The 25,561-nt window shown below is 46.3% G+C and overlaps 2 protein-coding genes across 3 annotated transcripts in view; both read right to left on the bottom strand.

Annotated features, from left to right (window-relative positions):
- CS (citrate synthase) overlaps positions 1-2,513 on the bottom strand; it is a 34,245-nt gene extending 31,732 nt beyond the window's left edge. Inside the window, exon 1 of the mRNA XM_053374832.1 lies at positions 2,319-2,513. Coding sequence (XP_053230807.1) covers positions 2,319-2,372 — 54 coding nt within the window. The 5' untranslated portion in view covers positions 2,373-2,513. The remainder of the gene's footprint in view (positions 1-2,318) is intronic.
- A 5,385-nt stretch (positions 2,514-7,898) lies between these two features.
- Positions 7,899-25,473, bottom strand: CNPY2 (canopy FGF signaling regulator 2). 2 transcript variants are annotated; one of them, XM_053374958.1, is made up of 6 exons: positions 25,222-25,468; positions 20,605-20,732; positions 16,321-16,436; positions 15,012-15,209; positions 14,599-14,695; positions 7,899-8,816 (listed from the first exon to the last, which is right to left on the bottom strand). In XM_053374958.1, the coding sequence occupies exons 2-6, from the start codon at positions 20,702-20,704 to the stop codon at positions 8,773-8,775; spliced, it is 555 nt and encodes a 184-aa protein (XP_053230933.1). In that variant the 5' UTR covers positions 20,705-20,732; positions 25,222-25,468; the 3' UTR covers positions 7,899-8,772. The 2 variants fall into 2 exon arrangements, with proteins under 2 accessions (XP_053230933.1, XP_053230943.1); XM_053374968.1 differs by lacking the exon at positions 14,599-14,695 and having other exon boundaries at positions 25,222-25,473.
- Positions 25,474-25,561: the final 88 nt, after the last annotated feature.

Below are 25,561 nucleotides of genomic sequence, written 5' to 3'. Positions count from 1 at the left end.
ATTTGAGCGGATCCAAGTACTACATCCCAATAATTACACAGTAAGCAAGACAAATACATGTAGGACCCACAATTTGCCTCCCCCTCCCCCTTGCTCAAGCACCTACAATCTTAGCCCAGTATTGTAAGTATCACAGAGAAAGCTGAAATCTCCAGACACCCACATAATACAATTAAGAGTGCTGGAAATGCAATTACTCCCTGAAGAGAAAGAACAGGCACCACCACAAGAAGCAAAATTTAAAAGAGAAATAAAAAGCTAAAAATCAAAAAAGGAAAAGGGGGAAGGTATTTGGGAGAGGATTAGGAGCAGAGAGATGAAGAGCTTACTCGGGTCACTACAAGTCTGGCTCATCTGGCTTTTGTTTCAGACCCAAGTTAAGTATGTCCTAATTTTAACTTCACTATCTACTTGTCCTGCTGCATATCTGTACTACACAGAAACAGAACCGATTTCCTCAGTCATCAAAATTTAGTCAAAGTACAGCAACAGAGAAGGCAAAAGTCAGGAATGGGGAAAAGGTAAATAAGCCCAAAATAAATGCTCTGGGATTAGCCATTTGCAATCGATTGGTTAGGGAATTTAGTGAGTCTGGAGTTCAAATAAAATTGTCAAGTGGCCCTTTATCCTGGGGGGAAAGCCACAGCCAGACTTTTCAGCAAGACAACAGCAAACAGCATATTGAACTTTCAGTAGAAGGCAGAAAATTAGACCGTAGCAAAGGAGAACACAGATCACGAAGAAAAAATGGGCACTTGGAAAATAGCCCAATAGAAAGAGACTGCTTTCAAGAAATGTTACTTGTTACAGGATGTGTGTGCATGGTGTGTTTGATGCCTCTAATACACCCCACAACTTTATCACTGCAATCTTGCAGCAAAAGAAAAGAAAATGCTTACTAGGAAGCTGCACTCCTTTCCAAATACATTAGACTAGAGGCCTACTTTGCCCTTCCAACGTTCCACCATGCTGGGGTGTGAGCCAGGCAGCAAACATTAATTTATAGATTCATGCATTGTTTCCCTTCCATGAAACAATTGCTAGTATTTCTTCCACTTTAGGAAATACATGCAACCAGCAGCATGACGTTGATTACTCATGTTAAGGGATACTCCATCCCAACTTCACCCTTTTGACAGCTGACCCTTTTGCCCTCTAAGCATCCTAGGAGAAGCTTAAAGGTGATCAAGTTGTTTAATAAGGGATCACAAAAGAGGTGGGAAAGGAGGCACAGTTTTCTAGCTAAATTTCCACCAACATGCACCAGTTTAGCTGCTTCAATCCACCTGCTATAAAAAGGAACCAGAATATGCCTGCTGCACCTTTCCCCTAGATACCAAACTTAAGACTGGGGGAGGGAGCATACAACCGCCCCTGTCAGAGGGAATGAGCAGTTTCCCATCCAGAGGTCACGTGAACAGGAAAAAGCCAAGTCTGCAATTGCCAAGGCCTGATATTCCCAAAACATATGATCATGGAAATCTCAAAATGAAGTCAACCCTCTTAATGGGAAGAGAGGAGAAAGGGATATATTACACAGCAACAGTTTCTTCTTTTACCTCTTACCCACCAACCAACCACCGCAGTTCACCATTTCGTTCTCTTTCTCCACCCCCACCCCCGTGGGACGGACATAATAAGGATCCCTCTCCGTTTAAGATTTCATACGGGAGGGGAAGCAGCAACCTAACGGGGTAATAAAGTAGAGAACATCTTTCAACAAGGCTAGACCTAACGCAACGTCCTCTGAAAAGAGAAACGTGGAAGTGGAGCGGTGGATAAGGCAGTCCCACCCCAAGGACACAGATGTACCCAGCACAGGCCCCACTCCCCACTGGCTTGGCTACAATCGCGTTACGAGACCCCGCACCCTACGAATTCCCATAATCTTAGAGCTGGAAGGGGGTCCCCCCCGGGGTCATCTAGCCCAACCCCCTGCAATGCAGGAATTTATTTTTATTTTTGCCCAGCGTAGGGCTCGAACCCACGACCCTGAGATTTAAGAGCCCGACGGATCCGATGCGGGAACACCCAAGTTGCACAGAACCAGGGCAAGACGAACCCCCCCCCCCTGCAACGGCAGATTCCAAGGGATCCGGAAGATCCCGAGAAGATCCCAGCTGCTGCTCCTTAGCAAGAGTTGGGACGCAACCCCCCCAGCACCCAAACACGCGCTACACAGCCTCCCACCCCTCGCGAGGCCTCCGGGCAAGTCTCGTGGAGGGCGCGGCCCCTTTAAGGGCGGCCTGTCACAGGCCCCGGGAAGGGCGAAATGGCCGGCGGGGGGGGGGGAGGCGAGAAAGGGAATTTCACCTCACCTTGGCACCCAAGAGGCGCGCGGCCGCCCTGCTGCTGGCAGTCAACAAGGTCATGGCGAGCGAGGAGCGGCGAGAACCTGACGCGGCGGCGGCGGCGAAGGGGCGAAAACCAGCGGCCGCCTCGAGGAGAAGAGGGAAGTCCGGGGGTGGGCGGGGGGGAGAGAAGGGAAGCAGGCCGGACCAAGGTTGAAGAGCGGCAGCAGACGCCTGAGGAAAGGAGCGGCAGCGGCTGCGCCCGGCAGGGTCCTCACAACGCGGCGGCGGCGTCAGCAGCGAAGGGGCGGGGCCTCGCCCCGGCGGAGGACCCCCAGGCTATTAACATAAACGTCGCCGAGGCGCCATTGGGCGGCGCGGTGGGAGGGGCGGGGCTTGTCCGCGCGCGGGCGGGCAAGGGCGTGGTGCTGCCTGGGAGTGAGGCGCCCGTGTCAGGCGCCTGATTTGCGTGGCGACAGCGTCTGAAGTAGTCTCGTCTGCACACACACACATATAAATTAATGCGGCTGAGGGGTTGGGAGTATGTGGTGTTGCTAGTCTTGTGGGCTTTCCGTAGGCGTCTTGGCTGAGCTAGATAGGTATTTGTCTAATCCTGGAAAGCTCTTCTTTTAGGCTAACTTTATTCCTAACTTCTCTCCCCCCCCCCCACATCGCTTAGTAAAGGTAAAGGGACCCCTTGACCATTAGGTCCAGTCGTGGCGGACTCTGGGGTTGTGGCGCTCATCTCACTTTATTGGCCGAGGGAGTCAGCTTACAGCTTCCAGGTCATGTGGCCAGCATGACTAAGCTGCTTCTGGCAAACCAGAGCAGCGCATGGAAACGCCGTTTAACTTCCTGCTGGAGTGGTACCTATTTATCTACTTGCACTTTGACTGCTAGGTTGGCAGGAGCAGAGACCAAGCAACAGGAGCTCACCCCGTTGCAGGGATTCAAACCGCTGACCTTCTGATTAGCAAGTCCTAGGCTCTGTGGTTTAACCCACAGCGCCACCCGCGTCCCTCCATAAAGGGACCCCTGACCATTAGGTCCACTTGTGGCCAACTCGGGTTGCGGCGCTCATCTCTTTGACGTGCTATTTATCTACTTGCACTTTGATGTGCTTTCGAACTGTTAGGTTGGCAGGAGCAGGGACCGAGCAACGGGAGCTCACCCTGTCGCGGGGATTCGAACCGCCGACCTGATCGACAAGTCCGAGGCTCTGTGGTTTAACCCACAGCGCCACCCGTGTCCCTTACCTCCATGTCAAACCTGAGAGCAAAATCCCATGGAACTCATTGGGACTTGATTCAGAGCAGAAATGAGCTGTAAGGCTCGCCCTGCGTCAGGCAACCAATTAATTTTGTATACTGCCTTTCATCTGAAGATCCCAAGGCGGTCTAGGGATTCATAGGAAAACCCTGAGGGGAGCAGCAGCACAAGGCCACTGTGCCAGAGGAAAGCAGGGTGGTTTTATTTCTCCACCCAAGCTTTTCTCTGGTTCCTTGTGGACCCATAAAATCGAGACAAAATGAGAGGCAAGTAGGATTAGAATGAGAATGTTTTACTGGTTGTTGTTTTTAAAAAGACCTGCTCCTCCAACATCCTGGCAGCAGACATTAAACAGGGGAAGGTTGCCTGTTGCATCGAGTCCCTTGAGTAAAAATACACACGATTTCTGCCAAAAGCACAACACACCTGTGAATAACTGTAAACAAATTCACAAATTTTGGGTTTCCAGTCATTGTTGTATATTCTTGTCCCTGTAGTATTCTACAGGATAGGAAAGTCATTACGGATGGCAGGATTTATTTGGATGACATACCGTATTTTTTGCCCTATAGGACGCACTTTTCCCCCTCCAAAAATGAAGGGGAAATGTGTGTGCGTCCTATGGGGCGAATGCAGGCTTTCGCTGAAGCCTGGAGAGCGAGAGGGGTTGGTGTGCATCGCGTCTGGGGGGGAAATAATTTTTTTTCTTTATCCCCCCCTCCCACGGCTAGCGGAGAGCTTGCCGGCACCCAGAAGCTTGGGGCACGCTGAGCTCAGCATGCCCCAAGCTTCGGGCTTCGCGCAGCTGTACGCTAGCCGTGGGAGAGTTGCGCGACTCGGCGCAGCTCTCCCACGGCTTGCGGCTAGCAGCCTGTTCTGGGGGCTGGGGTCGGGGGAAGCTCGGGCTTCCCCCACCCCAGCCCCGCACCTGGGGGGGAAATAATCCCCCCCTTTATTTCCCCCCAAAAAACTAGGTGCATCCTATGGGCCGGTGCCCATCCTATGGGGTGAAAAATACGGTAGAAGTCATAGTTGGGAATGTGGGGAAAGAAATTGGGTTGATGTCTTTTTTAATGCATTTTCCAGGATTTAATATACACAACTTCTTTGTTATCTCCTATCTCGAGACTTCCCTGCCCATGCCACCATGGCTTCCTATTTGTTCCTTATTTTGCTGCATATCCTTTTACATCAACCATTTTCAATCTATACAATAACCGAATAGGTGTTGCTGCTGCTCATGTATCTAACCCTACTTGAAGATTTATTTGACTATACCACTCAGTGATGCTCCCCCTGCCACACACACACACACACACACACACTTCCCCACAGAAAGATATATGTTTCCTAGTCAGGCTGAGCCCTTTTAACCTAAACTGGACAAAAGTTGTGAAACTTAAAGCCCAAATTTGCATTATGTGTTTTTGGCTAATTTTCCACGTAATTAAGGGATTTTTATGGTGACTCACTGCAAATGGTTAATATGGTTGATAATTTTAGGCCAAGTTACTTCATTTATTCACCCCAGGTGGTAATGATCATCCCATTTTTGACCCCTGGCCCATAGACTAATAGCATAGGGACATCACTCAAGCATCATGCTAGTTCTGACACAATTTTGGATTCTATCACATAGCAGAACCAGAGCAGGTGGTAAAGAGTGACACTGCATTAGATGTTGCAGAACAAAAGCCTAGCATTAGCCAGGCAAGTAACATCAGACCAGTGAACTCTGTCTAGGCCACTTGCTCTATTTGCTTCAAACACCACACTCCCAGAAGCTGCAAAGCCCAAAGCACACATCCTGCTATTATCATGGCCAGGCTGCCCCCTCATGCAGCAGATGTGTGACCAGAGTGCAGAGTCCTCATGCTGAACCAGGGCAAAAAGGTCACAGTAGTATTCTCTTTCCAGATTGCAGCAGAGGCTATTTCAATTAGTCCTGCAAGGACTTCCAGTCATTCATGATATGAGTTACGTCCATTTGTCTATGTAGATGACTAATATCTACATTTCAATTTTTTAAAATTTCCTAAGGAAGGGAAGGGGTAGAGGAAGACACCCTATTTGAGTTTTAATCTTAAATAAAAAACGTTTTGCTTCTACCAGTTTGTTTTTCTTCTTCACCATGTTATCCATGGATGCAACACAAACAGGCTGTATTCATGACATAAGTCAGGAGGCTGTATCTCATAGAAGCATAACTAACAAACTGAACAGCCTATTTAGTTCTCTTGTTGCCATAAAATAATAGGTAATGAAATTTATACTGATAATTTTGTTTGAAGTACTACTCTGTTGTTTTTGGAGTAAAGCCCTAGTCTGAGGAATAAACGGGAGCAGATTTGGGAAGAAAGAGATTTAAGTTATTTGAGAATTGGCTTTCGAGAGAACATTGGAAAACAGGGTCAAGAATAAAAAATTGAAGAAGAAAGGGGGCTTTCTAGGTGAAAACCTGGCTTTTGAATAAAGCTTTTGGTATTGGCTGATTTGACTCTACTCTTCTACCTTACACAGTTGTATACTGCTTTTCTTTTTGTACAGTTTCACCACTTGTGATTTTGGGCTTCTTTGTGCACCTTTCTACATTGTTGGGAAGGTTGGGCATAAACCTGTTAATGAATCAGTTCTTTTATAGCTGTGACCTCTGAGCAACTTCCCTGCATGAATTGGAATTGTACGGAAGCGAAACAAGCATTTTATAGTAATACAGACTTTGCAGCAAAAATTAGCATAAGACTAATAGAATAATATTGAGCTTAATGTATAAAGATGAGGCTTAACTTTCTTACCACTACAGCTTCACTTCACTTCCTTGACTAAATAGCATCTGGTTGGATTTCACTATCCCATGGGTAAAATTATAGGACAGAATGGACTTAGCTAATAAAGTCATATTCACCCAGAGCCTCTAAAGTCAGCTGGCATGGCAGACCAAAGTTTCCATCACATTCATCTGCCCATTTCCTAACACTGGAAGTCCTAGGACTCTTGACTAGTTACTACAAACATATACAGTGGTACCTCGGGTTAAGTGCTTAATTCGTTCCGGAGGTCCGTTCTTAACCTGAAACTGTTCTTAACCTGAAGCACCACTTTAGCTAATGGGGCCTCCTGCTGCCACTGGAGCACAATTTCTGTTCTCATCCTGAAGCAAAGTTCATAACCTGAGGTACTATTTCTGGGTTAGCGGAGTCTGTAACCTGAAGCGTATGTAACCTGAAGTGTATGTAACCCGAGATACCACTGTAATCACTCTTCTCAGTGTCCAGGGTCCAAACCAATTCATAACCTTTCGGGGACCGCTGCTCATTACATGGTAATAATAATCTGCATCTCAGCGAATTTGTGGCAGAGGTTAAGATTTAGACCAGAGAATAAGTTCACTCCCAAGCTTGGAGGCAATACTGGCTCAAGTTCTATGATTTCCAAATAGTTGCTAGCAGCTGTCAGAAGAAACAGAAACTTCTCCCTCAATTCTTCCCACAGCCTGATTTTTCTTTATGTCTTGACTGAGCACAGAAGGGGAGTACAGTTCCACTGTTGCCCTTTCAACAATGCAGCATGGCAAACTTGCCTCTCCTTCTTGTGCTGATTGATAGCATTACAATACAGTAGGATAATCTCCTCCCTCCATACTTAAGCTCCTTCCTCATTGTCTTTAAACCACTCTGGGCACCTAAAATCCACTAATTTTCCTTTAGCTTTGATCCTCCAACCCCTATGCCCAGTGGAAAGAGCCAGCTAGTCTAGGTTAATTATCTGCTAAATAAAAATCTTTCAACTGGCATTTTACATTATCAATACAGTGGTACCTCGGGTTAAGTACTTAGCGTATTTTTTGCTCTATAAGACTCATTTTTTCCCTCCTAAAAAGTAAGGGGAAATGTGTGTGCATCTTATGGAGCGAATGCAGGCTGCACAGCTATCACAGAAGCCAGAACAGCAAGAGGGATTTCTGCTTTCACTGTGCAGCGATCCCTCTTGCTGTTCTGGCTTCTGAGATTCAGAATATTTTTTTTCTTGTTTTCCTCCTCCAAAAACTAGGTGCGTCTTATAGAGCGAAAAATGCGGTAATTCGTTCCGGAGGTCCATTCTTAACCTGAATTTGTTCTTAACCTGAAGCACCACTTTAGCTAATGGGGCCTCCTGCTGCCGCTGCTGCACGATTTCTGTTCTCATCCTGAAGCAAAGTTTTTAACCCGAGGTACTATTTCTGGGTTAGCGGAGTCTGTAACCTGAAGCGTATGTAACCTGACGTGTATGTAACCCGAGGTGCCACTGTACACACATGCCGCCACACACAACTAAAGGAAACAAATTGCAGGGAGTTCCTTGTTGATCATCTCAGTCACAGCATGATTTATTTTCTTGCCATCACTGGCCCATTTGTTTTTAAACAGGTATTAAAAGCCCTTTGAAGAGTACAACAACCCCTCCCCCAATTCCAGGTGCTCAATATCAGCACCCTTGTGGATTTTACAAGCCAGATACTGGCTTTCACCAGGAGCCAGTCTATACATGTGGAGGCTGGTAAAACAGCTCAAGGCAAAGACAACCGCTCCAGAGGCATAATATATAAATTGGCTTGCTCCTCCCTCTTTGTACAGGTTAGAAGGATGTATGTTCATACTCCCCCACTCGTTGCACTCAAAGCACGGATTGCATAGACAAATTAAATGACGTGCCCAGTGTCATGATAAGGTGGTAGCAGAACCACAATGGAACACAACAAGTTCTTCTGTTCAAGTTTGGGTGAACTCTGCCTCTGAGAGCTGGAAATGAACCCAGGAGCTGTGTTGTTGGTTTCTTGACTCCGACCTACAGATCAATGCACCTGCACATAGCCACTAAGTATTAAAACACACACACACAGAGGAATGGGCTACGCAGTAGAAAAAAACAAGACTTGGATCCACATATGGAAGTGTCTCTTGTTCCCTTTAAAAATAGCAAACAGAAAAGGCCTGATAACGGTGGGTTTCTAAAAAGTCAGGTGAGTGACACTGTCTCACTTATACACTTTAAAAATTGGATAAAGAAGCTTTGTTTGTGTTTTCTTTTAGAGATACAATGTTGTATACAGATTGTAAGGTGTGTGTCTCCCCAAAAAAGGCTGCTGGGACAATAATTATTGGAGCTAGGAAGAGGGAGGTGGTCTACAAGGACTTTGCCAACTCATCCACCAGACCAGGCAGGCCTTTGCGCTTCATAGTTCATCATGTGGGAGATGCAAGGCGTGGTCACACAGATCTACAACAGAAGCACAGACAATTCAGTTCATTACAAGAACTGGAACTTCCAGATAGACAACAGAGATGATTCAAACTTGCCCAATATTATATCATAGCAGCAGTCCCCACAAGAAGGTGTAATGGCTGTACTTCTTCACTCTACACAAAAAACCAATAGTTCTCAGTCTGAATTACTCCCCTACAAAATGAGGGTTTATCCAAAAGTATAGTAAATCTAAATGTTGTAATGTAAAAAAAAAAAGAATTTTCATAACACAACCTTTTCTTTTTAAAAATCTCAGCAATTGTTTTCAGTTTTATTTTCTGAAGCTGAACTTGAGATTTGGTGCTGATATTTGACTGATGATGTGTGGACAAAGTGGAACTCGTTTTAACAAGATGTGGTGATCACGGGGCAACATTTTATTGGGCGAGGTCTTCTGTTCTCTAGCCTGCTCCTTTTCACTGCTCCAACCCTACCAACTTTCATTTCTGTCATGCATACTAACAGCTCCTGATAAAAAAGTCAATTTTAAAACACTCCCTTTGTAAGAAGTTATTCCACTGTGCAGAGGTCACTGCAGAGTTTGTTCTAACAGAATTGCTAGTGAATGGACAAAAAAGTATGGACTCCTCATCCAAGGGTTAAAAATTTGTTCCTCAGTCCCACATCTGCACAGCACATGGGTCATCAATTCAAATGCTGTCTGCCAGCCATATTATCCACCTGTGAGCTGTTCCACATACACAAATACATTTCTGAAGTCCCCAGCAATTCTGAGCTTTTGATAAAAAGGGTTGCGTTCACCTTGGTGCATCACAAGCTGCAAATATATTAAAGAGCTATCCTAAATTGTCATTTGCCGAAATATCTCTGTCAGTCTCTGCTCTTTTTCTCACAGCCAGGTCTTGCCCAAGAAACTTTTCGCCACAAACAAAATTCACAGTTTGAATCACCCTTTTCTCTTCTGTAGGGAAGATTCAATCAATAATGACTCAGCAATTGCTTTCGGGCCACAGGATCAAACAGGGTTAGCTTATCTTCCTAATCATCATGAACATCATGAGACTAGCCACGCAATCCCAAGGACTCTGGCGAAGTGGTAGTATGAACAGATCAGGTGAATATGCAATTGAGTTGGGTGACAGCCAATTATTAAGCCACTTCTACAGGCCTACAGCAACTGTGATCCTCACCTTGCTGATCTGTAAAAGTAATAGGTGGTCGTAAAGAATCAACTTTGGCTAGACTTCCTTGTTCAACTTGGCTTTGAGCCTAAAATCAGGTGGATTTGTGTGTTAATTATTTGGCTGGGTACTACAAATAGCCTGTTACGACCTGGTGGTCAGAAATAGGTGCTGCATTTTGGCTGTGCCAACGTGGCTTGCCTCCAACCCTCAAACACTGGAGGGTAAAGGTCAGATTAAAACAACACAGTCAGGTTCGTAGTCCAAAAATAGCTCAGTGCTACAGGAAGAGGCAGTTTCCTAAACGGACCCCTGGAAACAGGCTGCTTGTCACTCCTCTGAGAGCCAGTGAAAATCCAGCAGGAAAGTGAAGGCAGGAAGAGACTTTTCATTTGTCTGTTTTATTGGCTCCAAGGCCTTTCCTAAACTGACCAAGAAATTAACAGGAAAAAAGAAACTACAGAGAATGCAACTCTTACGACAACAGCAGCAAGAGTACTTTTAGCAAAGTACTGGAAGACACAAGAACTACCCACACTGGAAGAATGGCAGACGAAGGTGATTGACTACATGGGATTGGCTGAGATGACTGGCAGAATCCGAGACCAAGGGAAAGAGACGGTGGAAGAAGACTGGAAGAAATTCAAAGTTTACCTTAAGAACTGTTGTAAAATTAATGAGTGCTAAAATGTTTTGAGTAATGTAAAATAGAATTGCAGCGTTAAACAATTGGACATGGGAATAAGGATTTAAAGGAAGTGCCATAAGTAAATAAAATTAGAGGTTGCTGGAAAAATTTTAAAACAAGGATGCAGAAAAAGGAGGTATGGGGAAGTCGCTGAAAGAAGGTTTAAGGAAAAGAAGGTTAAGAAACTATACGTGTTTATATGTGTGTTTGTTTTTGTATTGTTTTGTATTGTTATTTAATATGTGTTGGAAAATCAATAAAAATTTATTTAAAAAAAAAAAGAGAATGCAACTCTTAGCATACTTTCACATGCCCAGGTAATTTGAGTTTCTAGGACAGCGAAAAGATTCTGTAGATATCTAATAAGGTGTTGCTTAGCCCAAACCCAAAAGGCAGGTGAATCAAGGACAAAGACAATTCTGTAAGAGCAATGTATTTTTTTACATATTTTGCATATCGGTACGCCAACCTTCAATCAAACAGTTTCATTTAGCCACAATGTGCCCAAACAAGCTCAATTCAAGCCATGGAAGATTACAGTTCAGCGTGAATTGACAAACCATAAAAAGGTAAAGGACCCCTGACAGTCCAGTCGCGAACGACTCGGGGGTTGTGGCGCTCATCTCGTTTTACTGGCCAAGGGAGCTGATGTTTGTCCGCAGACAGTTTTTCCAGGTCATGTGGCCGGCATGACTAAGCCGCTTCCAGTGAAACCGAAGCAGTGCACGGAAATGCCATTTAACTTCCCGCCGGAGTGGTACCTATTTATCTACTTGCACTTTGACGTGCTTTTGAACTGCTAGGTTGGCAGGAGCTGGGACAGAACAAAGGGAGCTCACCCCATCACGGGGATTCGAATCGCCAACCTTCTGATCGGCAAGCCCAAGTCCCAATGGTTTACACCACCGCGCCACCCACGTCCACCATAGCCAAAAGTCATACCTTTGCATCCAGGTAATTAGGAGTGAACTTCTGAGGCCAAATGCAGAAAAAGTGGAAAACAAAAGTGTGCCTCTGTTGGTTTCGTCTCACTTATTTGTATCCTACCCTTCCTCCAAGTTTATCTAGTAAGTTTAAGCAGTGAGCAGAGATTTGAACCTGGGTTTCCCCACTCTAAACTACTATACCACCTGGTACTCACTGTTTTATATTTGCAAGCTGAAATCATGGTTTGGTGCAGTGTCTGAACACAGAAACGAAGCACATGGAAAAGTTGAAACTGGTCAACAACCTGTGGTTTCCTATCTGCTGGATAACAACGTATTGTTCAATCTTATCCATTCATTTCTTGTGGAAAAGAACCCTATGCAAAACAGTGGTGGCCAAACATGACCCTCCAGCTGTTTTTGGACTACAATTCCCATCATCCCTGACCACTGGTCCTGTTAGATGGGGATGGTGGGAGTTGTAGTCCACAAACAGCTGGAGGGCCAAGTTTGGCCAACACCGACTAAGGTTTTCTCCAGGGCTGTCACTCAGTTAAAAGAATCTGTCTCATCTCCTTGCCCCTGCTGCACTCCTGATCAAATTCACCCTACCCTTCTGGACTCTTTCCTCCCACTGCAAATAGCAAGCAGCGGGGAGGAAGACCACATTGACTCCAGGTGAATAAAGGCAAAGCAGCCTCCCTTCTCCTATATTGCCTGCTCTGCCTCAAGAGACACTGAGGTGGGAAAGGCAGACCAAGGGAATCACTTGCCACGAGTGACATCCCTGAAGCAAAAAAAGGCAGGGATACGAGGCGAGGCCACAGAGAACCCTTTAGGTTTACTATTTATAGCACCTGCACTGTTCTCTTGGCATCTGTGAGCTCCAGTTACTGCAGGACGCCATTCTATGGGTGTTGTGAGGCACTGCAGAACACTATGGGGAATTGGCAAGCAATGCCAAGGACAGGTCGTGGTGGGAGAGAAGCCACTTTGACTCATTGCCAGGAGGTAAGAAAAGATGTTCTGCTCAACAGCACCAGCCTGTTTAAGTTCAGCTGCCTTTACTTTTTCTAAGCGTGGCGTGAGGAAGCCAAGCACAGGAAGCTGTGCCAGGAGAAGAAGGTCATCTATCTCCTAGGAACATTCTCCAAGGTCAAAGCGTGGCCAAAATCCTACCTGAAGTTTCTCTTCCTAGCAACTCAGTACAGCAACTGTTCAGAAGGGGGCAAAGTCAGAGGTTTGTGAATCAGGCAGTGTTTAGCTGGGAACTGAACTAAAGCTTCTCCCCTCCTGAGACAAACTGAAGCTTGACGGAATGAGATGCCTGTTCTCTGAAGTTTGAGGGAGAGAAGTCCCTTTTATTTTTAGTGATATCAAGGTCCTTCAACCAATTTTAATGGTATTCGTCAACTGGAAAATTAATTCAGTTCTCCAAACCCCTGCTGAGCAACAATTTTATCCAGCTGAAAGAACTTCGGGTGAAAGAACTTAACACTAGTCAACAAGAGCAGAAATCGAAAGCAGGTTCGTAGGAAGACAAGATGCCCTGATTATATTCTACATTGAAATACCGTGGCACCTCGAGTTACATACGCTTCAAGTTACATACGCTTCAGGTTTCAGACTCCGCTAACCCAGAAATAGTACCTCGGGTTAAGAACTTTGCTTCAGGATGAGAACAGAAATTGTGCTCCGGTGGCACGGCAGCAGCAGGAGGCCCCATTAGCTAAAGTGGTGCTTCAGCTTAAGAACAGTTTCAGGTTAAGAACGGACCTCCGGAACGAATTAAGTACGTAACCAGAGGTACCACTGTATTCATAAATGGCACTGTTACAGAAAATAACAGTATAAAACATAAAATTGCAGGCACAACAGTAAATAAATAATAGTGTTTGTTTTTTAAATCATGTCCCAAAAGCTGTCTGAACAATGCAGCTTTTAAAATATGCCTGAAGGGAGCCGGGATGACTCCTGCTTAACAATATCCGCCATTTTGTACTTGTGACTGACTGTCTACTGCCCCAAAATGGAAGCTAGTGGCTTCACTGGCATTTTCTCTGTGTTGGAAAACTGGCTTCACTGCAAGCTAAAAGGAGGGTGCTTCTTGCCTGGAATGCAGAGCTGTGCCTCCTTGTCAGAAGAATGGCCTAGGCCATGGGCTGGTTGGACACTGAGGAAAAGGGGGAGGAGCAAGTTGGGGAACCACCAAGGGAAGACGGCTCAGAGCCTGGGAAGTAGCGGTGGTGGGACAACAATGAGTGCTCAGAGGGAGAAGACTGGGAAGAGAAGGGGTCAGAAGTTGAAGGAGTGACAGGGCTCAGTGAGTTGAGAAGAGTCTGTGGCAGAGAGAAGTCGGGTATCAGAGGCTGAAGCTGAAGTTGAAGCAGGCGAGTTGGAGGAGGGAGGTCAAAAGGCAGTCAGGTTAATAAAGAGTCAATGGTGTCCCGTCTCCACATGACTCCCAGAATCAGGAGAGGTGTGAAACAGGAGAAGCAAAGGCAGGCTGCCCGCAGGTACAGTCTCTGATTGCTTGCAAGAACCCCAGGAGAGGAAGAGACATAGAAGGGAGATGGGGACTTTTAATCTCAGCAACATACAGTGGTACCTCGGGTTAAGTACTTAATTCGTTCCAGAGGTCTGTTCTTAACCTGAAACTGTTCTTAACCTGAAGCACCACTTTAGCTAATGGGGCCTCCTGCACAACTGGAGCACGATTTCTGTTCTCATCCTGAAGCAAAATTCTTAACCCGAGGTACTATTTCTGGGTTAGCGGAGTCTGTAACCTGAAGCGTATGTAACCTGAGGCATATGTAACATGAGGTACCACTGTATTTTATGGAGTAGGGCCTACAGGGCAAGAGCTGCTGTGCTCCTAAGGCCTGAAATTAAGCCAAATCTGCAAAGATCACATTTCGCTAATAAAGAGTTGACTCCAGTGTTCAACGGAGTGAATTACTGACCGGCTTGATCTGCAAACAGCCTAGTCCTTTGCTTACCTGTTCGTTTGCTGCATAGTCGGTCCTTGACATTTTCTGCCTCATGGGAGAAGAATTCTATGAACTCATCTTCATATTCTTCAGCTATACTCTCACACTGCAAAGGGGAACCAAGGAAGTCAGCCGTGCTATACATCGTGCCTGCAACGTACGTTCTTTGATGTAGGCACCAGCTACCTGTTCCACTTCCCTAATGCGTATTGCAAAGCGTGGAGCTGGTCCAGAGTTGTGGCTGTAATTATACCATTGCAACTGCAGCATCGACTGTCTGTCACCATAAAAAGCTGCAAGTATTAAGGTAGAGTTCGGAAGGAAAAGAGGCTACAGGTTGCAGCCAGGAGGTTCTACTGGAGTCTCCTTTTCTCCAGCAGCCAAGTAGTCCCACACCCAGCTTCACTCTCTGCATCACTCACCGCAAACTTCAGGCTCGATGTCATATCGGTATCAAATTTGGTTTGAGAAAGGTCCATCTTGGTCCCGTCGCGGGACATCACCCTCACATAGCTTTTCCGGTGGGTGGACGGATCTTCCTTTTCGCCATACTCTTTCATCTTGTCACAGATGCTCTCCAACAATTCCGTCAGGTGAGCTTCAGACCTGGCATAGGGCACCTGTGGAGGAATGGCAGCTTGCTATGAAGGTGGGAAAAGCCTCCCCCACCTTTACCTTCATCAGATCCTATTGTAACGTAATTTTCCTCAGGCACCATGCACGTCTTACAACCTATCGCTGAGGAGAGGTCAAACATTTTGCCATTTTACCAAAAGGAGGACACTGTAATGATTGCCTTAGTTTTCATCTTTCTGTGACAACCTAAGTCGCCAAACAGAAGGACCAACGGCAGCCACCAAGATCTGGAACTAGGGATAAAGAAATTATGTGGAACTATTGTTGAACTCTATATTCCCCCGCTCACGGGCTCCATGTTCCTCACCAGTCCCTTCTTAGCTGCACCTCTAGAATTTGAAATTTCTGTATTAGGTGTGGAGAACCTTTGGCCCTCCATGAACTACAACTCCCATCAGCCCCAGAAAGCATGGCCCATGGCAAGGGATGATGGGAGCTGTAGTTCAGCAACATCTGGAGGTCCAGAAGTTCCCCACACCTAATATAAATAATTACTGATTTCTGTTTATTATTGGGGGCTGCTTTGAGAAATATAAAAGGATAAAAATGCAGGGATGTAGCCAGTGCTCCACGAGCTTAATTCTGTCGGCACAACCAGATTCATGTTTCTTCTCCTTCCCTTGCTCATTCCCAAAATTTGCTCCAGAGGATCCGTCAACCCCCCAGAGCAGTTTTGTTTTTTAAAAATAATATTTATTAATGTTTTCAAGATTACAAAAAGAAAAAAAAGAGAAAAGAGAAAAAGCACGAAAAAACAACACCACAATACATAAAAAGGGGGAAAAAAGAAAGAAAAAATACATAAACCCCCCCCCAGAGCAGTTTTTGAGGGTGCACAGTGTGCTAGAGGGGACAGGAGAGGAACAGGAAGTTCCATTTTGCACACAGAAGTCCACTGTGCCAGAAAAGCTGAAGAATTGGGTGCCGCCCATAAAAAATAAATTCCCTTTCACCAGGAGTTTAAAATCTCAGCACAAGGGTTTTCCTCACACATTTCTTCAGGGTGCTAACCATCTCCCTGACTTCCTATTTGTCAGATCGCCACAATAGTCTCCAGAGATTCAGCCAATCAAGGGCAAGCATGAAACATGTTACCTCCACGACGGACTGGCTTCCATCTGGGTTGATGCGGAAGGAACCTATCTGGATCATTTTCTTGGGATCTACCTGAGATATTTCCCACTCCAGCTCATCCACCAGTGCCCGGCATGCTAAAACCGAAGAAAAAGAAGTAAGAAAAACTAGCTCCAAGAAGAAGTACTGATCATAGCTACATTAACTTCATGATCGACTGCTCGATGCCAGGAACATTCTCAAGATTTGGCAGGTGAACAAATGCATTCTTCAGAACCCAGCATACTGCAAATGAAAATATGCCTTGCCTATGTCTTGTAACAACAATTTATTTGCAGCACTTGATAGCAGAATTTATCATTTATGCTAGGCAAGTTATGCATGCAGGGGAGTGAAAGCAAGTAGAGGTAAAACTGACAGCTCCTGAGCTTGGCACAACATCAGTTGGTTCAGCGGCCTTGAGGGCAACAAAACAACTACACTCTCTATTCTCCTATTCTTCCTTCTCCTCTGGTGTAGCATCAGCAAGCAAGACTACTAAAGCAACAGTTGCTGCTTCTGGGACTTGTGCTTGCAACCCAAGAATAAGGGAAAATACAATAGCAGGGGATGGGTAGTTATGCTAACACTCCCATAAGGCTTTTCTGAAGACACAGGTCCAGTGATCTCCTCTCCCAAGCAATGCTTCTGTGTGACAGTGTTCCACATGGTGAGGCGTAATGTTTATATCAGGGATGTGTGGGGCTGGAGCCGTCGAATCTCACACATTTGGGCTGACTTGCATGGACACGTAACGGCTCAAAGGGTTATGCCATTTCAACGTCACTTTTCAGCAGCCTCTACGTAGGCCAGACAATTCTGTTATTGTGAGTGGAAGGATGTTGCTTCAGGCATGCAGGGAAGGCAGGAGCAGGTTGCCTGTAGCCTTCCAGGTGCTGTTTGGCTTCTATCTGCCCCAGCCTGTGTGGCCGTTCATCAGGGATGATGGAAATTGTCCCGCAACAACATCTGGAGGGCCACAGGCTCCTCACCTCAGTCGGGAACTAATTTAACAGGAGTTTTGAACCAGGGTTTCCCAAACTTGGGTCTCCAGCAGCTGTTGGACTACAACTCCCATCATCCCAAGCTAGCGGGATCAGTAGTCAGGGATGATGGGAACTGTAGTTCAAAACTACAGCTGGAGACCGAAGTTTGGGAAACCCTGTTTTGAACTGAGAAGGACTGAAGGCCCAGGAATGCTGGGTTCTGCCCAACTGAGTCACTCTACTCAGGCAAGGGTCTCTATAATAGCCTCCTCCTAAGGAAATAGCAGCAAACCGTGGCAAAGTCGTCCCCTTAATATGCATGGCAGCTACTTACTCCCAAGACTCAGGCAAATGATTTTTTAAAGAGTCAAACACCCTTCTTTGTGAAAGCCAGTGTGGTGTAGTGGTTAAGAGCGGTAGTCTCATAATCTGGGGAACCGGGTTCGCGTCTCTGCTCCTCCACATGCAGCTGTTGGGTGACCTTGGGCCAGTCAAACTTCTTTGAAGTCTCTCAGCCCCACTGACCTCACAGAGTGTTTGTTGTGGGGGAGGAAGGGAAAGGAGAATGTTAGCCGCTTTGAGACTCCTGAAGGGGAGTGAAAGGCGGGATATCAAATCCAAACTCTTCTTCTTCTTATGCATCTCAGTTGCAGAGTCCCGTTGCACATAGCTGAAGTCTGTAGAGGTCACTTTTGCTGCAAAAAACTGGTGAGGTGCCTAATAAAGGGAAGGCCCTTGAGATCACAGAATCGTAGAATTGTGGGACCATGAGGATCATCTAGTCCAATCCCTGCAATTCAGGAATCTGCAGCTGTCCCATGCACAGGGATTGAACTGAAACCTTGGTGTTATCAACACCACACTCTAACCAACTGAGCTGTCCAGGCTGACCAGTTATCTGACCAGATCAGAGGGGCCAAATGAAAAACCCCTTGGAGCCTGTTTGAGCCGATGCCACCAGCTGCCCATCCCTAGGATAAGACCTTGCCGTGGCCAACCTTTCATCTCCAAGTAATGAAGAAAACAATTAGAGAACAAACTGATGCAGCGTATTCCTACATACACAGGAATGGAACCATTATGTTTATTTCAAACTATGTATCTAGGTGCCCTCAGACTACTCTGATCATGCTCTTCTGAAGTTTACTATACAGCGGAAAGCAGCAGCCAAGCATACTAGGACTCAATTTCTTGACTTTAAGAAAGCCGACTTCATAAAACTTAGGGAAGTGCTGGGTGAGATCCCATGGACAGCAATACTAAAAGGAAAGGGAGTTCATGATGGCTGGGAGTTTGTTAAGAGGGAGATAGTAAAAGCACAACTTCAGGCAATACCAACGAGACGGAAACATGGAAGGTGCCTAAAAAAGCCAGGGTGGCTATCTAAAGAACTTTTAACTGAGTTAAGATTAAAAAAGGATGTGTACAAAAAATGGAAAAGGGGGGAAACCACCAAAGAGGAATTCAAACAAATAGCCAGCATGTGTAGACACAAAGTCAGAAAAGCTAAAGCACAGAATGAACTCAGGCTTGCTAGAGAGGTTAAAAGCAACAAAAAAGGCTTTTATGGGTATGTTCGTAGCAAAAGGAAGAACAAAGAAACAGTGGGGTCACTCAGAGGAGAAGATGGTGAAATGCAAACAGGGGACACAGAAAGGGCTGAACTCCTCAATGCCTTCTTTGCCTCAGTCTTCTCCGATAAAGAAAACAGTGCCCGACCTGAAGAATTTGGAGCAAATGATTCAGCAGAGGAAACACAGCCCAGAATAACTAAGGAGATAGTACAAGAATACTTGGCTAGTTTAGATGTATTCAAGTCTCCAGGGCCAGATGAACTGCATCCAAGAGTATTAAAAGAAGAGAAGAGTGACTAGTGGGGTGCCCCAGGGTTCTGTCTTGGGCCCGGTCTTATTCAACATCTTTATCAATGACTTGGATGATGGACTCAAGGGCATCCTGATCAAATTTGCAGATGACACCAAATTGGGAGGGGTGGCTAACACCCCAGAGGACAGGATCACACTTCAAAACGACCTTGACAGATTAGAGAACTGGGCCAAAACAAACAAGATGAATTTTAACAGGGAGAAATGTAAAGTATTGCACTTGGGCAAAAAAATGAGAGGCACAAATACAAGATGGGTGACACCTGGCTTGAGAGCAGTACATGTGAAAAGGATCTAGGAGTCTTGGTTGACCACAAACTTGACATGAGCCAACAGTGTGGCGCGGCAGCTAAAAAAGCCAATGCAATTCTGGGCTGCATCAATAGGAGTATAGCATCTAGATCAAGGGAAGTAATAGTGCCACTGTATTCTGCTCTGGTCAGACCTCACCTGGAGTACTGTGTCCAGTTCTGGGCACCACAGTTCAAGAAGGACACTTACAGACTGGAACGTGTCCAGAGGAGGGCAACCAAAATGGTCAAAGGCCTGGAAACGATGCCTTATGAGGAACGGCTAAGGGAGCTGGGCATGTTTAGCCTGGAGAAGAGGAGGTTAAGGGGTGATATGATAGCCATGTTCAAATATATAAAAGGATGTCACATAGAGGAGGGAGAAAGGTTGTTTTCTGCTGCTCCAGAGAAGTGGACACGGAGCAATGGATCCAAACTACAAGAAAGAAGATTCCACCTAAACATTAGGAAGAACTTCCTGACAGTAAGAGCTGTTCGACAGTGGAATTTGCTGCCAAGGAGTGTGGTGGAGTCTCCTTCTTTGGAGGTCTTTAAGCAAAGGCTTGACAACCATATGTCAGGAGTGCTCTGATGGTGTTTCCTGCTTGGCAGGGGGTTGGACTCGATGGCCCTTGTGGTCTCTTCCAACTCTATGATTCTATGATTCTACTATTGTGGGGGGTCACTCAATGAGAACTGATCTGTTATGAGACAGGCTACCCTGAAAAAGTTTGCTACCACCATTGCACATCACACCCTGCAACAGAGTGAGTGGACTGGGCATCCTGGTCCATTTCCTAGAATCCTCAGGTGCCAAATCAATGTCTAAAAGGGTCTTTAAAGGCAGAGAGTGGTATAAGCAGTGCTTTTTTTCCTGGGCGGTACGCAGGGGTACGCATACCCCTAAACATTTTGTGAATCTAAATTTGGCCTCATTGATGGGCAGTATTTCAATATGAGTAGGAAAATGAGAGTACCCCTAAACATTTTTTTTAGAAAAAAAAAAGCGCACTGGGTGTAAGCAATGTTATTTTGCTGCTCTGTATTTCTCAGGCTCCACCACCCATTTTCCTAATGAGATTGCTATGAGACAGTCTGCTTTACCTCCACAGCGGAGATCTTGGCTCCTCCGGGCAAAAGCACCACTCAACAGCAGCAAGAAGGCAGCGGACAGGCAAACCGTGCTTGAAATCCAGCCATTCATCTTCAAGGGTGTGGGCAAGCGTCACAAGCTGCACAGAAAGTCAGAAGTTATCCCAGGGCTGCATGGAACCAATTATCTAGCTAGCTCACAACCCCCCCAAAAAAGCAAACGGCTTCCGTTACCAGGAATCTCATCCTAACCTCCCACAGCCATGAGCCACATGCAAGCAAGCAATCCAATAGCTGTGCTCAGTCAGGGCTCCGTAGTACGACTTATTATGCTAAGCAACACTCTCAAAGCTAGCATTTATCCCCACGTCCCAAGCTCAAGTTTAGAATACAAAGTGCCCTCTGTGTGACAGGCCAACGGCAGCAGTTATTCTGAGGCTGTTTTAAATGTTTGCTAGCTTGCTATGCTTTCCATAGAGGAAGAAAAATAATCCCTCTGCTAAACCAAATTCAACACACAAAAGTGGGGGGGGGGATGGGTGAACCGAAAAATATATGGAAAACTCCTGGACGGCTCCCAAGAGAAGAGGCAATACAGTATAGCCTATTGGGCATAGTGGTCACACCTATCAGATCCATCAAGATCTAAGAGAGGATAGGCAGAGATCTCACTGCCAGCTAATATTTGTAAGTAGTGCTACGTTCCTGGATTTCAAAACACTCTTCACTCCTAAATGGACTCTCATTTTACCGCCATATCCTTGTACCTTTTCAGATCCCACTTCCCGCACCTCTAAGCTAAATCCCACGAGAACCTAATATATCCAGCAAAGTTATGAGACCCTAATATACCCAGCAGAGTTATGAAGTAGAAACTTTCTAGGGCCACACTGCTTCGGACTTAAGAGGTAGGGGGTTGAATTCTACTGAAGTAGAAGCAGGCCTATGAGGGAGAGGTGTTTTTATTGCACCCCAGAAGTAGCAGGCATATGAGGGAGAGGACATTTGGTGGTATCCAACTAGGTTTTACTCAGAATAGGCTCACTGAAATTAATGGACCTACCGTATTTTTCGCCCTATAGGACGCAATTTTCCCCCTCCAAAAATGAAGGGGAAATGTGTGTGCGTCCTATGGGGCGAATGCAGGCTTTTGCTGAAGCCTGGAGAGCGAGAGGGGTCGGTGCGCACCGACCCCTCTCGCTCTCCAGGCTTCAGGAAGCTCTGCACAGCCCTCGGGAGCCCGGCGTGAAGTTGCGCTGGGCTCCCAACAGCTGCGCGGAGGTGCCTGCAGTCCCGGGCTTCGCCCAGCTCCGCGCAGCCATCCGGAGCCTGGCGCAAAGTCGCGCTGGGCTCCCGACGGCTGCACGGAGATGCCTGCAGCCCCGGGCTCCGCGCAGCTCCGCGCAGCCATCCGGAGCCCAGCGTGAAGTTGCGCCAGGCTCCCGACGGCTGCGCGGAGCTGCCTGCATTCCGAAGCCTGGGACGCGCTGAAGAGCGCGCCTGGGCTTCGCGCACCTCTCCGCAAGCCTGGGGAGACCAGCGCGACTTCACGCCGGGCTCCCTAGGCTTGCGGATAGCAGGCTGTTCTGGGGGCTGGGGTCGGGGGAAGCTCGGGCTTCCCCTGCGCCTGGGGGGGGGGGAAATAATTTTTTTTCTTTATTTCCCCCCCCAAAAAACCTAGGTGCGTCCTATGGGAGCGGTGCGTCCTATAGGGCGAAAAATACGGTAACTTAGCCGTGTTCATTAATTTCAATGGGAAGGGATTAACCAGTGATTCTGCCTTTGCAACAAAGGTTTCCCCGCCCCACTCCTGCAGTCCCCAAAATTGGCTCAGGGGCCGCATCAGGAGAACAAACAAACAGTACACAAGTGGGGGGGGGGGATTGTTTTGTCTGACAAGTCAAAATCTTGGTGTCCCAGAGTCTACTCTAAGTAAAACGTCGTTGAATACCATCCACTGATTACGGTTTTTGTTTTGTTTTTATGTAGGGAGGTTCTTATAGGTCCCCCCCCCGCATGTTGGGGAGAACTTAAAAAGCACATTCACTCATCTGCAATTAAGAGTGGTATAGTCCAAAGATGACTCAGCTATTTTGCTGTACGTGGAACTTGGGTTTTCAATGCCATTGTGCAAAATACATGTTCAGTAGCTTGCAATCTGTGGAATCCAGAGTCTCCCAATTACACATCCAATTGAAATGAGAGTTGGGCTCTAAGCTCAAGCAGAAAAAAACCTGTCAGTACTAGGGCATTTTTATCCAATAAGACGCGTAAGGATACCAATGTTCATATCCACTTACGTATAAGCATCTCAACCTTTAAAAACAGAACCACACCATAACACAAGATGTATGGAAACCAAAACAGGGAAAGAATGAAGCGCCTATTTCAAGAAATGTTGCATACAGTGGTCTCAGGATGGGCTCACATATGCCTTATATGCACTGAAGACTGTGTTTCATATGCACGATTGTCCCCCACTGCACATATAGGTAAAGGTAAAGGGACCCCTGACCGTTAGGTCCAGTCGTGGCCGACTCTGGGGTTGCAGCGCTCATCTCGCTTTATTGGCCGAGGGAGCCGGCGTACAGCTTCTGGGTCAAGTGGCCAGCATGACTAAGCCGCTTCTGGTAACCAGAGCAGCACATGGAAACGCTGTTTACCTTCCCGCTGGAGCGGTACCTATTTATCTACTTCCACTTTGACATGCTTTCGAACTGCTAGGTTGGCAGGAACTGCACATATACATGTCCCAAAATTGCAATGATTTCTGGTCACAGCTCAACATATATTACCCAAGCCAAAAGCCCTGCCAGGTGCTTTTCAAGGACATGCGTTACTAAAAATAACTGCAAGTAAGCCCTTTGTTCCACCTGCACCTACAAATGTATGGTAAGCAACACCACACCTACGATACGATACGATAATCTTTATTGTCATTGTTCCATACAGAACGAAATTGAAAATATACAAAAATATATGGCCTTTAGTACAAAAAATGATGTTGGAAATGCATATAGTGTGTGTGTGTACTGCAAGCATCTTGGAGGAAGTGCACTAATTCTCCAATTTCAAGTATTGGTTTGGTTGCGGAGACTGAATTAATCTTACATCAAATTGGAAAAAGGTGCCGACTGTCAGTCCCTTGCTACTCCATAGGACAGGAGTGGCAACTCTACTGTGTCAAAGTCTTCATAGAGATCTTTTCTTAAATTATAGTTATTGATTTTTTTTCATTAATGGTACAGAGGTCTTCTATCTAATCAAGCCACCTGGACTTTTTAATCATGGATCAAAACATTCATATGGGCAGATTCAAAACACAAGGCATTGATGCCTCACAGCCACAATGTGCAGAATCAAGTCACACTGAATTGTTTCTAAACCCTCTTAAGAGCGTTTAGCGTTGCAGCCTACAGTTGCAACACTAAATACACTACTAGAGCAGCAAAGCCAATGAACATAACAATCTGCTTTGCATGCAGTCGAACCACCTTTCGCTAATGTGGGTTTGGATGTCTTCAGACCTTAGAGCATGGCTATGCGCAAGACAAGGGGAGGTCAAGCTAACAATAAGCGCTGGGCAGTGCTTGAGTATCTGTGCATTCCAGATTGAGATCACGGAGTCCATAGGCACTATCAGTGTCATCAATGCCTTGAGAAGATTTGTGGCCATACATGGACCTGTCAAATTCATTAGGCCCGATTGTGGCATGAATTTTGTGGGAGCTGGGACTAAAGAGAAAAAAACGACACTGACCCCGCTCTCCGTGACTACCGCAGTGCTCGGGATTGTGCATGGATCTTTAACCCTCTCCATGCCTCTCACATAGGAGGTGCTTGGGAACACATGATTGGTACGGCATGTAGAATTTTGGATTCAGTGTTGACAAGAGCTGCACCTATTACCCATTAGACCCTGGTCACCCTCATGGCAAAGGTCACTGCTATGAACATCGCCAGACCCTTCGTTCCAGTTTCTGTTTCCTGAGAATCTGAAGGTTCTGACTCTGGCTACCTTGCTGTCTCTAAAAACTGGAGACACAGCTGCCAACATTTCCCTTTTTTAAGGGAAATTCCCTTATTCCGAATAGGATTCCTTGCAAGAAAAGGGAAAAGTTGACAGCTATGACTGGAGAGTGGCCAGGCCCTCCAGGGAACTTTGTCACTAAGTACCTTTACAGTGGTACCTCGGGTTAAGTACTTAATTCATTCCAGAGGTCCGTTCTTAACCTGAAACTGTTCTTAACCTGAAGCACCACTTTAGCTAATGGGGACTCCTGCTGCCGCCGCGCTGCCAGAGGACAATTTCTGTTCTCATCCTGAAGCAAAGTTCTTAACCCGAGGTACTATTTCTGGGTTAGCAGAGTCTGTAACCTGAAGCGTATGTAACCTGAAGCGTATGTAACCCGAGGTACCACTGTATTGTATTTTAGTGTTTTGTTGGAAGCTGCCCAGAGTGGCGGGGAAACCCAGCCAGATGGGCGGGGTATAAATAATAAATTATTATTATTATTATTATTATTATTATTATTATTATTATGTCTGATGTAGATTTTTTCAGTTACGTTGTTCTGTATGGGACAATGACAATAAAGATTATTGCATCGTATCGAACTGGTACTTCACCTTGGACACGCGAACGACGACCTTGCAAGGTAGGTCGCTCCCTCCCGCGTTCTGTAGGCGGGGGACCGGAGACGAGGGGACGGTGGCCGGCTTCCCTGAAGCCTCCCAGTGTGTGGTGCGTGGCAGGGATGCGGTCTGACCCGTTGCCTTCCCGACTCCTGCCAACTACACCGGCGTGGAAATGGTACCCGCCATAGGTACTCCCTCAGCTTCCCCGCCTCGCCTCGCCCGGCTTCGCCTCCTCCCACGACGCCACCCGAGTCCGCCCGAACCCCACCACTCGGCGCCGGCTGCGGCAGCGAGCGCCTCCAAATCTTCCTCTAGGGGTGGCCAACGTCCG

Source organism: Podarcis raffonei, chromosome 2 (genome assembly GCF_027172205.1).
Source record: "Podarcis raffonei isolate rPodRaf1 chromosome 2, rPodRaf1.pri, whole genome shotgun sequence".
In the NCBI taxonomy this organism is placed as follows: domain Eukaryota; kingdom Metazoa; phylum Chordata; class Lepidosauria; order Squamata; family Lacertidae; genus Podarcis; species Podarcis raffonei.
The sequence above is the reverse complement of the archived record's forward strand: the minus strand, read 5'-3'. Positions and strand labels throughout refer to the sequence as shown.